The 11,246-nt window shown below is 38.0% G+C and overlaps 1 protein-coding gene across 3 annotated transcripts in view; it reads right to left on the reverse strand.

Moving 5' to 3' along the window:
• Positions 1–11,037, reverse strand: part of RCAN2 (regulator of calcineurin 2) — an 88,094-nt gene extending 77,057 nt beyond the window's left edge. Inside the window, exons 1-2 of one of the 3 annotated variants that reach the window (XM_026059396.1) lie at positions 10,959–11,037; positions 2,226–2,452 (exon numbers count right to left, since the gene is read on the reverse strand). In XM_026059396.1, the coding sequence (XP_025915181.1) occupies positions 2,226–2,450 (225 nt within the window). In that variant the 5' untranslated portion in view covers positions 2,451–2,452; positions 10,959–11,037. Of the gene's footprint in view, positions 1–2,225; positions 2,453–4,977; positions 5,040–10,958 lie in introns of those variants that run through there. The other 2 variants (XM_026059394.1, XM_026059397.1) reach the window with 2 other exon arrangements.
• Positions 11,038–11,246: the final 209 nt, after the last annotated feature.

Raw genomic sequence — 11,246 nt, forward strand, 5'->3', positions numbered from 1 at the left:
ACTAGTTGCAAGTAACTTCTGAACCAAGCATGCCTCCAATTTCCTTTAGAAAGCCTAGGTCAGGAAAAGCAAAGGCAAAGTTACATTGCCAAAACTTACTTTCTGCAAAATGGATAAAACGATGAATCTACTGTGGATGTAACAATTACAGTAGTATTTTTCTGTTTTTAAAAGACTAGTTTATACACTGGATCAATGTGCATTTGAAGATATGATTCTGCCAGCAGCATTTGTTAATTGTGACTGTCTTCTGAGATTTTAACTTAAGATTGCTATCTTGATAATATTTTATATTGAAATAGTGTGTGGTCTTATCCTGCAGCAAGAGTTAATAATAGAAAGGATTATGAGTACAAATCAACTGGGAGCACAACATTTGTTTTACAGGAATAAAAAAATAATAAAAAATAATAAGTCGCAGTCAGCTCCCCAGGTCCAGTGTTGGTTTTAATGAGAAGTCTGAAGATAATCCCACCGTGCTGAATATAGACTTAAGGGAGCAACTACTTACTTGCAAACAGAACTGTTCAATAATCCATTTCATTGATAGGTTGTTTATGGACATGTATATGGAAGAGCATATCCAGCTCCACAGCTCAGCTGCTATTCTTGAGACACATCCTTAGGTCCTGCAAGTCTTTGGGGACTGATATCCCACACAGTTACGTAATCATCCATTCCATTTTTTAACTAAGCCATCGGCTAAATACTAGAATACAGTTCTCAAAAGGGAAATCTCAGGAGCAAGTGTGGATAGAATTCCCACAGAATGAAGAGGTTCTCTAGTTCTTGGCACACCTTTGTAGGGTCTTCCTTTAGAACTGTATTTTCACATCCTTTTCATGCCAGAAATATTTATGAAGATGTTCCCAAACCACTAAAGTAACGAACACCTTCAACTTTAGTGAAGTTCATTGCTAGATGGTGATAAAAGTCCACAAAATAGCACAACATAAACATGTGAGAGGCTTATTAGTAAGAGAACTTAAACACAATACCGCACAGTTTTCAAAGACTGCAATTTAGAGTATAGGATTTTCTTCTGTAAATATGATCATTTAGTTTAGTGCTGTAGTACTTGAAACTTTGTACTCAGCTTTCTTCACTGGAAGAGATGTCAATGATTCAGATTTGGAGTACTCTCTTTCAGTCTGTGCTACTTCAACATACACAAAACATCATTACCTTCAATAAAGATGCCTAAAAAAAACCCCACCCAAACAACAAATGTCGCAAGCAATTCCACTTGCACAGCTTCAGAGGTCATTTCATTAGTACCTTTACTAGGAATCCTGTATCCCTAGAAGTCCTGTTATACTTCGATCTGGTAACTTCCCTCCCCACCAAAGAAGTCCTTTGTCCATCCTGGCCACGTTTCAGTCCCAGTGAATCTGATCTATAGTTTTATTTGGTCATCTCCTCAGCTAATTCCAGCCAAAACCCAAACCCATCTGCGCTGCTGCCAACTTGTCTCCAAATTGAAAATTCCAGATAAGACATTTAAGTAGCCTCACACATGCCTGTAGCAATTAGCCTAGTCTAATTTCATCAAAGCCCCAAACTATCAATTTTATACTGACAACTCCATCCAAAAATAAATAAATAAATACTATGCTAAGAAACAGGAACTGAACACTTTCTGCAGAAAGGTGTTTTTTTTTTTGAAGAGTATATTGTTTTCAGCCATCCTGTTCTAGACTAACTGCAGAACCACCAAATATTTCCAGTTCTCACATAGTTGATYCTTTTTCCTCTTTTCTTTGTTCTCACTAGCATTCATCTTAGGTTTTCCAAGTAAAACAGTATTTCAGATTATCATTTAAAACATTTGAAAAAAATACAGGAAAGGCAGCCTCCCATCAGTGATATGTGATCAGCAAGCGAGAGAAACTTTCTTTCATGTGTTTAACTTTGCCACCTCCATCATGACTGCAACTATGGTTGCTATGGAGACATGTACCCACACTTCGCATTCTGCAAATATGAACAAAAATCAAAAACATTTTTGTTCATTGTAGCTGGCAAAAAGGCTCAAGTTATTGAACTAAACAAACATCATGGCAAAGTGTTGTCACATACCTTAAGAAAGAATTCAAGAAATCTCTGATCCAGCTTCTTTTTAAATGAAAAACATTTAAACACTGCTATTTTAAAGAAACAAACACAAACATCATAAAAGTATATATGTTTATCTTACAATGAAAGTACAGAAACTGACACTGTACCTTACTGTCCTCTCCTTCAAACACAGACTGGTGAACATTACAAGCAAATAGAGAGTTTGGGAGATCGTTGAAGTCAATTATTTCATGAAAATCTTCCTCTGCAAAACATCTCTTTAAATTGTTGTTTCCATCTATGGAATAGATTAAGAACTGTCCTCCATCCTCCGCGATGCAGCCATAGTGACTGAGGCCTCGCATTCCAAAGAAGTAGGAGTCTCCCCTCATTCCTAGCAGCATAGAGAAAAGAGACACAATTATACTAAACTTAAAAAAAGTTTTTATATGTATGTATATATACACACACACACAYMAATCAACCCAGAAATTCTTAGTTTGGGGGCTTAATTTGTAGGCAATTAATATGTTTCAYACTATTTTAAGGCAACAATTGACCTATGAAACAGGGCACTAACACCAGTTTCACTAAGGCTCAACAGGAACTTTCCTTTAGTTCCATCTATTAGTAGTGAAAAGACCTAACCGTATCAGCACAAGCTGCTGAACACATCCAGAAGAGTGGCATGACTTAAATCCCTTTTGCCCTAAAAGAGAATATTATGTTGCAATTGGGTTTAAGAGATAGTCATGTTTGTTCTTGGGAAGGCAAACTGAGTTTCCAGTCAGCTTAGAGAGACACTATCATGCACTGGATGAGAAGAAAATGAAAATAACTTTGAAGATGATATCAAGCTTCAACTCAAAGCAAAAAGCTGACCCTTTTGAAAAGCAGCACCAAAGACTGAAGAGCAGTACTACTAAGACACTTTATTATCACAAAGAACACTACTAAGACAGTATCACGAAGAACAACAACCAATTATTTGTCCAGTTCAAGGGCAGAATGTGCCCTGTTTATCTATGCCCATTAGCAGTTTGTTTGAATTTTAATGATACTAGGAAGCAAACAACAACAACAAAAAAATAGACCTAAGGAAGAGCAGAACTAAGTGCTGATTCCCACCTCCTCTTAAAAAAAAACAAAACAAAAACAAACAAACAAACAAAAAAAAAACCTGCTGACTTTGGAGGCTTTACCACAAATTAATCAGAGTAGAAAGATAATTCTAGAGTCACTGAAGGACACAGAAGTAATAGGCTCATACATCAAACACTATCCTTGCTGTGGATACAAGAGTAAGCCTCATACCAGCCAAGGGGATTAAGGAAAGGTCCAATTAATCATCAGCATACTCATTAGTAAAAATTTAGCTATTTATCATGGCTACCATAGACAGTCCCTGGCATAGATATATTGGACATTTACTCTAACTTTTCTAGAGCTCCAATAAGTTGATTAGAAGTTATGCAGAAGAATAATTATTGCATAAACATATAAGGGAATTAACAATATGTGATCATTGACTTATTTTCCTCCTAAAGTGGTTAGAGAAATATTTAAGCAGTGTGTTCATCTTTTTCTTATTTGCCCTTGCTCTATTGCATACTTGGCATTCCCTATTAATACCTGTACATATTGGTTCAACTAAACCTATTAGGCCTAAATAGTGTCCAAAATTAAACCCTATGTCTTATTTAGGCTTAATCTCAGTAAAGCAACGTGAAGTTAAGGATCTAATTTACCATGCCTATGCCTTTTACATAACCTCATTTCTACTGCAGCTCTGAAGCAACGTTTGGCAGATGACAAAGTGCATCGTTCCATAACCTTACATTACAGAGATGTCAGTAAATGTTATTGCTGAAGTCTCACAGCTGGTGAATTAAAYCTTAAAGAAAACAAACCAGTATCACACTCAGAAGTATCAGTTTTGGAGCAGTACTACCAGGTCCACACTTACTACACTCTCAGATCACCTGATAAAGACTGATTCATTGGCCAGTATTAATCAGAGCATTAAGGCTGGAAGGTACCTGCAGAGGTCACCTAGTCCAACCCCCACAGTCAGACCAGGTTTTTCAGGACCTGGCCCAGAGCTGAACTGTCACATATCCATTGAATGCTGTACAGAATTACCACTCAGAGGGCACATAATGATCTGTGGAGAGCTGGTAGGTCACAAGATCTTAGCTGCCCTCCATTTCCAGGTACTAAAATACATTACAGAGAGCTAAAAACAGAATAGCTTCCTAGTCCTGTATTCCAGGCATGTATGTGGGGGAGAAGAGGGAGGAAGAGAAAGGGTTTAAAACAAACAAGGATGTTGCACGTATGATAGAGATACAGCGCTCTAAGTAAGCAGGTATAATATGAAAGCCTCAGGCTAACTAGCTCTTTATCCTGATGACAGGTTTTTAGACTCTCAAATACAGAGTAACATCTTTGCCAACTCAGTCTGACATTAGCACAAGTATCTCCAATTAACTTCAGTTTAGATATTTAGTTCTGACAGTGGAAAAAACAAAAAAGAGCAAATCATGGAGAAGATGGCTAAACTTCTCAGCAGTATGTATTAGCCCATCAGGAACTCAATGCCATGGCAATACTGCTTCTGATATTTGAACCGACTCACTTAAGCCTCGTTGAACTGTGAAGTACACTGTACATTTCAGTGTAAACACACCCAGGTTAAGTACTGTAAAGAAAACCTCACAGCAAACACTATTGTAGAGGAAGCTAAAGTTCAGAATGCATCACAGGTTTAGCGAAAAGTGTTAATGGATCATCTGCTCCAAATACAATAATCTCTAAATTTGTTTGCCATCATGTCTAGCCTGTATCAAGATTAGATTCATTGTTTTTAAGTTTATGAAAATAAATGGCAAGTCTAATATGTTGCAAAATATAACTTACATGGCAGAGCTCGGTATGAAGTATTCCACTTACAACAGGCAAACTGCTTGCAGTCAGTGAAAACAGTCAGTATCTTGTGTTCACACTGCGTAAAAAGATTTTTCCCCACAAACAAATATTAAACCAGAAAAGTCTACTCAGCAGAGAGGGGAGTTTCAAAGGCAACTTTACATAACAAAGACTCAAAAGGGTAAAGAAGATATGAGCTGATGCTCAAAAGCTGTAGGAAGTCCCCAGGTGTGACTCGCTAGGAATTCTACTGAGGGGAGAAAATCTTCACTACTCCAATCCACCCACACAAATCATCCAGATAAATAGCTAGACAGGAACCTGCTAGCTGAATGGAACCTAAAGCCATGCTAGAGCAATATATGTAATACCTTATTGATTTGTTTTCCATATGCATCTCTAATTAATAGTTGATTTCTTAAGCTGCACTTTTTAGTAAAAAAAAAAATAAAAAAAATAAGCTTCACTTTCACTGTACAGTTTGACAATAACGTTAAAAACGACTTCATGACAGCTAGCTAGCTTCATGCATTCTGCTCCTCAATGCATAACAAACCGATTAGGGTGTGCAGAGACGTCAATATACGGTCAGAAGTCAGAAAAGTCTACAGAATTCTTCTTCAGTAAACTATAAATTCCACACACACACCCCGGAAAAGCCATATCAAAAAGCACCAGATAAAGAGGGAAGTGGGCTTTTTCCTATTTTGAATCAGCTAAAAACACTATGGCAAGCACCAAAACAATAAGAACTGAATTTTGAATTACAAGTTTTTAACTATCTTATCTGGCAATACGGATAAAAAGGTAATGAACATACAGTATAGCAGGCGCTTCTACAACATATGGGCTTCCATTTGAGACTGCAGGTTAATAAATACTCTTAAGATACATTATGCAATCCTAGTTTTGCTCTGCTGGAGCTCTTTAAGTAACAGGAAAGTTTGTTCCTTGTTTTGATCAGCTCTTGAGGCAGCTTTGCTCAGTGGGACTTGGGTATTGGCCACTGGCCAACTTTTCTAAGAAAGTCACTGAAACTTGCGTGCCTTTTGACCATTTCTTTTTCAAGACCTGGGGAGTGTGGGGGGCTGCACACATGCACATCTTCTACTTTTAAGATATCCTTTAAGTTCAAATCAATTTTCCCTCTACTAGCAAGTCAGCTTGCAAAACCCCAATTATTATACCCCCTGCTCAATGAAAGATGGGACCCACACAATTATTAAGGACGTCTATACAGAATAACTAGCCTACAGCCCTTGTTCACAGGCTTTACTTTGCTGTGTACTACACAGTATTCAGTACAGCACCACAGTTAAAACAAAAATCTCACTGATCAGACACATGCATGCTCCCCAAAAGAAAGAAACTGTCTATGAGCCTGAGCTCAGTAACAATCAGCACGTACAAATATACTTGAATCAACCACATTATTTGTTAGCACACTTCAAACCTTGGTCTGTAAATTCAGATTCTTTACTGGACAAACTAGCACTTCTGCTGAAAGATGCAATATAATCTGTCACATACCTTAGGTCACTCACTTCTGACACCAGCCACTTCTTATGTGGAGAGAGGTCCCAGGTCACATTTTGCTTTGGAGAAAGTGTTTGTGTGGTCATGCCATAAATTAGGTCAGTGAACTGATCCAGTTAAATGAAAAAGTTTACTGATCCAGACTAGGGAAAAAGTTTAGTTTCAACTCCATAAGATAACTGATCTGATTCACTTCATGGTTGCACAAATGCTTGCAGCAATAGGGGGGAAAAAAAAAAAAGACCAAAGTTTGTGAAAGGAAGGTCGAGGGCAAAGACTAGTTGCTGAAAGATGCAATCATAATCTACTTAAAGCATTCATGAAGTTACAGTCTTAGTTTTCACAGCTCTACATGAACTTCATAAGAGATTGTCATATTAGAGGCTATTTTCAACCAATCATGAGCTGGGTCTCCTATTTTTTATATGAGAAATAACGTTAGACATATTAGATTCTAATGTTAAATTATTTGTTACATCTATCAAAAGCTTTAATGTTCAGGTTTTTTATGGTGGTGGGGTTTTAGGGTTTTTTTTTTGTTTAAAAAAATATATATATATATATACATGCAATGCCAAAGAAATAATCCAATAAAGCTAAGGAATCTTCCGGCACCAACATTTGTGCTAAATTCAGTCCGCAAGACCTCAAAATGGGACCACCTTAACAATAGTCCCGCTATGGAGTTTCTCTCCAGATGTCTGAGATACCAAGACAGAAACAAACCTGACTCCAAGCTCATATAATGTCCAGCTAATGCTGACTCCTTGYCATCTCAATTTATCCCCTTTAAATCAAGTTCACCCATACATAATCTGTGTTCCTCTATATGTTATTTTTGATTTTGGTCTAGGCTTTTAACCCTAAACTTTTAGGTCAGAAAATACACTACCCAGAGAGAATAGGAGTGTACCAAAAATTGCAGTATTAGTCTTCTAACTCTTGAAACATCATAGCAGCCACTACCCTTTCACACCACATCTTCAGTCTCGGTTACTTCTTTGTGTAATTTGCATGCACAATTGCATTACTTCACACAAACCTAAGTCATTTCAAATTCTTCCTCCTGTGGTCAAGGGATGCAAGAACTTCCCATTTTGGATAGCTCAGAAACATCAAGTGTGTTCAACCGCATAGACGTTGTAACTGAAAACTCTGTACAGATTATTGGTGAGAGCTAAGTGTTCATTCTGATATCATAACTACTACTATTTAGAGGCAGTACACCTCTAATTAAATTAACAGAGAACAGCAGAAAGTTGGAGCTTTATTTTTTGTCTTTCTTTTTATTTGCCAAAATTCACTGGCAAATCATAATAGCCTACTGAAATTTCCATTAGAAAGACTGTTGTACCAAAAGAGTGATTTTCTAGTGTAAAATTTAAAGTGCAAAGTTGTATATCTTGCTATGAATTTAGACCCCTATAGAGCAAAAACTTCAGCTTAAGTGCTTTACTGAATGAAGCTGGACTTCAGCACATGACTGATGTTCACCATGTACTAAAGTGTTTTCCTGGACCAGGGTCTTAATTATCATCAATTACATATAGATTTATCCACCGCATTAATGGAAACTAATAAGGTATTTCCTCAGTGACCATTTTCCTGTCTTAAGAGTTTTTAAAAAATTCCCTCAGGGACATCAAGAAACAGACATATATCTCTTCAAATCGCTAGGAAACTTTTTATTTTATTTTTTTTATTAAGCACTGCTTGCCATGACAAACAAGATGACTAAAAATAGAATAAAACAAACAATGTTACAAATACAGGCTTTAAATATAATCACCATAAACTAAAAGCATTACCGAGTCCTGAGTGCAAACCTCCTGGAAACAGTAATCCACAGAAATTAAGAAAACTTGGAAAAAAATAAAGCAAAATACATTGTGGTTGTTTTTCTAGAAGGGTCCAGAACAAGAGCAAAGATTCCATCTCTGCTCCTATTAAAAAAAGAGAAAAAAAAACCACAGCAAGTTCTACCCTTAACTCCAACAGAAGCAAAATCAAACTCACTAAGATTGCTTCTGAAACAACTCATTTTTACTTAAAATATTCACTGACTTAATGAAAGCAGAGTTACCAGTTTCTGTAGTGTCAGCCTAAGGATGCGGCTCCTGTTGAAGTCAATTAGACCCACACAGATGACTTTGGCAGAAGGCATGAGTGTAACAGGGAAGTTCTGATGGTAATAACCTACTGAAATTTCATTCTATTCCATAAAAATAATACCGGAGATTGGTATTATTTTTATAAGGTGCTAACTCTTCACTATAGAAAGCTCCCACAGACTTAAAAGACGACATTTACTTCCTTAGGAACAGCAGAATGGGACCTCATGTGACAAAATTTATGAACTGTTGCAGCCTAAAAAGCTGCTATACTCACCTATATTCATCCCCTTCCTTAACCTTCTTCCCTGCATTCCTCACCTGGACAATGACTCTTCCTGCATACAGCAATAAAAATTACTGGCACAAGAAGTCCACTAACATTTTAACTCTGCACTATTTTTGTGGGGCACTAACCAAATCAGTCTCCACTATTCCTCTTACAGAAGTAAGAGAGTTATAAGATGAGGAAGAGGATTTGGGGTTTTTTTTAAATGCTAACTGGTGCAAATCCCAAATGCTCCAATCCTTCCCACTGACATTCTAGCTGTATTAAATTTAGCTGAGCTTTTGTAACTATTTTTGGAAGCTTTTAACATCCAAAGGGGCTATTCACTTTTATTCATCTAAAGCAGGGCTGGCCAGCTCAAACTGTTCAAGACCTGCATATTGTTCAAAAGGCTCAAGCGCGCCTCCCACGCTAGAGCTCTATCACTTGACCAGTAAGGGACCTGCATTGGCATGGGTCCGCTAAGTAATCTGTACCTCCAGCTACAGGGGACACAAGCCAGCTCATGAGCTTGGTGCTCACCCCTACTGAAGTCAGGGCCCAGCCCCATTCCACAACAGAGAGATGATACTTTGGAGAACCAGTGTCAGGTATGAAGAATTTAATATGCTACTCTTAACACCAAGAAGTTGAGCTTTGATTAAATCAACCATTAGTTACCACTGTAACATTAAGACACTCAAAAAAAAAAAAAGCACAAAAAAAAAAGAAAATCTCCAAAGAAACCAGTATAAACTTTCTGATTACCTTCACTTGGCCCTCTATGCTACACTGTATTAAAAGCCAGTACTAAAATGTGCAGAGTATTATAGTGCCAGCAGCTTTCAGCCATATTTGTTACCTCACACAGGGTTCCATGAAAAACCTCACTTAACAACCCTTTAGCTTGTAACATAAAATTCATGACTATACCCAATTCTTACTAAGTCCTATTTTCCCTTTTTCCTAACAATATGGAAAGGAAGAAACCACAGATGTCAGAGCCACATGCAACGGGTGCTGTTCATATTGTCTAATTCCCAGAAGATATTCAGACACCATAAAGATAAACACAGCATGGCAATACGAGCCCAACAATCAAGCCAATAGAAGACTGCCTGGAAGTGGAACATATATATCACTTGGTGAGATCAGAACTTGAGGTATGCTTTATCTGTATTAAATTTTTAAAAAGCCAAATGACGAAGATATAATTCCAATAACTTTTTTTGTTTCCAGAAGAAAGAAAACCCCAATCAGACTACAGAATCCATTAAATGGCTATAGAACTTTTGGTATAAGTTGGAATAAAATGTAAATATTTTCTTGAAAAGGTTTTGCTGCTGGTGCATAGCAGCAGTTTATAACCTAAGCAGCATTAAGGACACCAATGCAACAACAAATATTTAAAACAGAAATAATGACAAACCAAGCCACAGGATGTGAATGCACACTGCAATATTTGGAAGAGAAAAGACAAACTAAATTACATAGCTGACAGCTCCCTCTCAGCAGTTTAACGAGAGAAGGACTCCTCTATACACACACCAGTTAACCAAGTTGATAATTTACAGAAAAATCTTTTTCTGCCCTTATTCACTGTGATGAGTTTGTAGTTCTTGACTGTTTCATATTCACACAGCATTTGGACTTCATGTCTGTTCAGGAATGATGTGGAGTTCTATAGTTTAGTTTTACTGCCTTATGCTTACTTTACAATACATGCAGCAAACTTTTTTGAGAGCAGCTCTGTATTTTCACAGAAAAGAACCTGCCTCTTCTACAAAGCAACCAGGTAAACAACACGACGTGCAAACCAGCTCGTATTTATAAATAAGTGGAGAATTTGAAAATCTAAGACAGAGGTTCATGTAAAGTATAACCCCTGATTATACTATGATTCTCATTTCTATATATTAAAAAAAAACACTATTAAACCCATTATTCATTTTCCTTTTACAAAACTAGACTAAACTACAACTCAGGCAATGAAGGGACCAGAATATTTTTAAAGGATCTAGGAGGGGAAAAACAAAACACCAGTTTTGGTGAACTACCTGTTAATTAAGGAACGAGTCAAACCGGTGCGGGACGCTGCCGGCAACTCCAGAGCAGCGCACGAGCCTCCCTCCGGGATGCGGTATCCCCGCATTCCTGCGCGCCGGCCCGAAGAGGCACCAGCGGCCGGCACAGGTCCGTTATCGCCCCCCCCACACCCCCCGCGCCGCCTCACCGCGCCCAAAGGCCATTTCCAACCGCCGCGCGGGGCCGCGCCCCCGGCGCCGACCCCCGGGAGAGGGAGGACGGGCGCCCAGCGGAAGCCCCAGGCTCCCCCGGGGCCCCGG

Source organism: Apteryx rowi, unplaced genomic scaffold (genome assembly GCF_003343035.1).
Source record: "Apteryx rowi isolate R43461 unplaced genomic scaffold, aptRow1 scaffold_157, whole genome shotgun sequence".
Classification (NCBI taxonomy): Eukaryota; Metazoa; Chordata; class Aves; order Apterygiformes; family Apterygidae; genus Apteryx; species Apteryx rowi.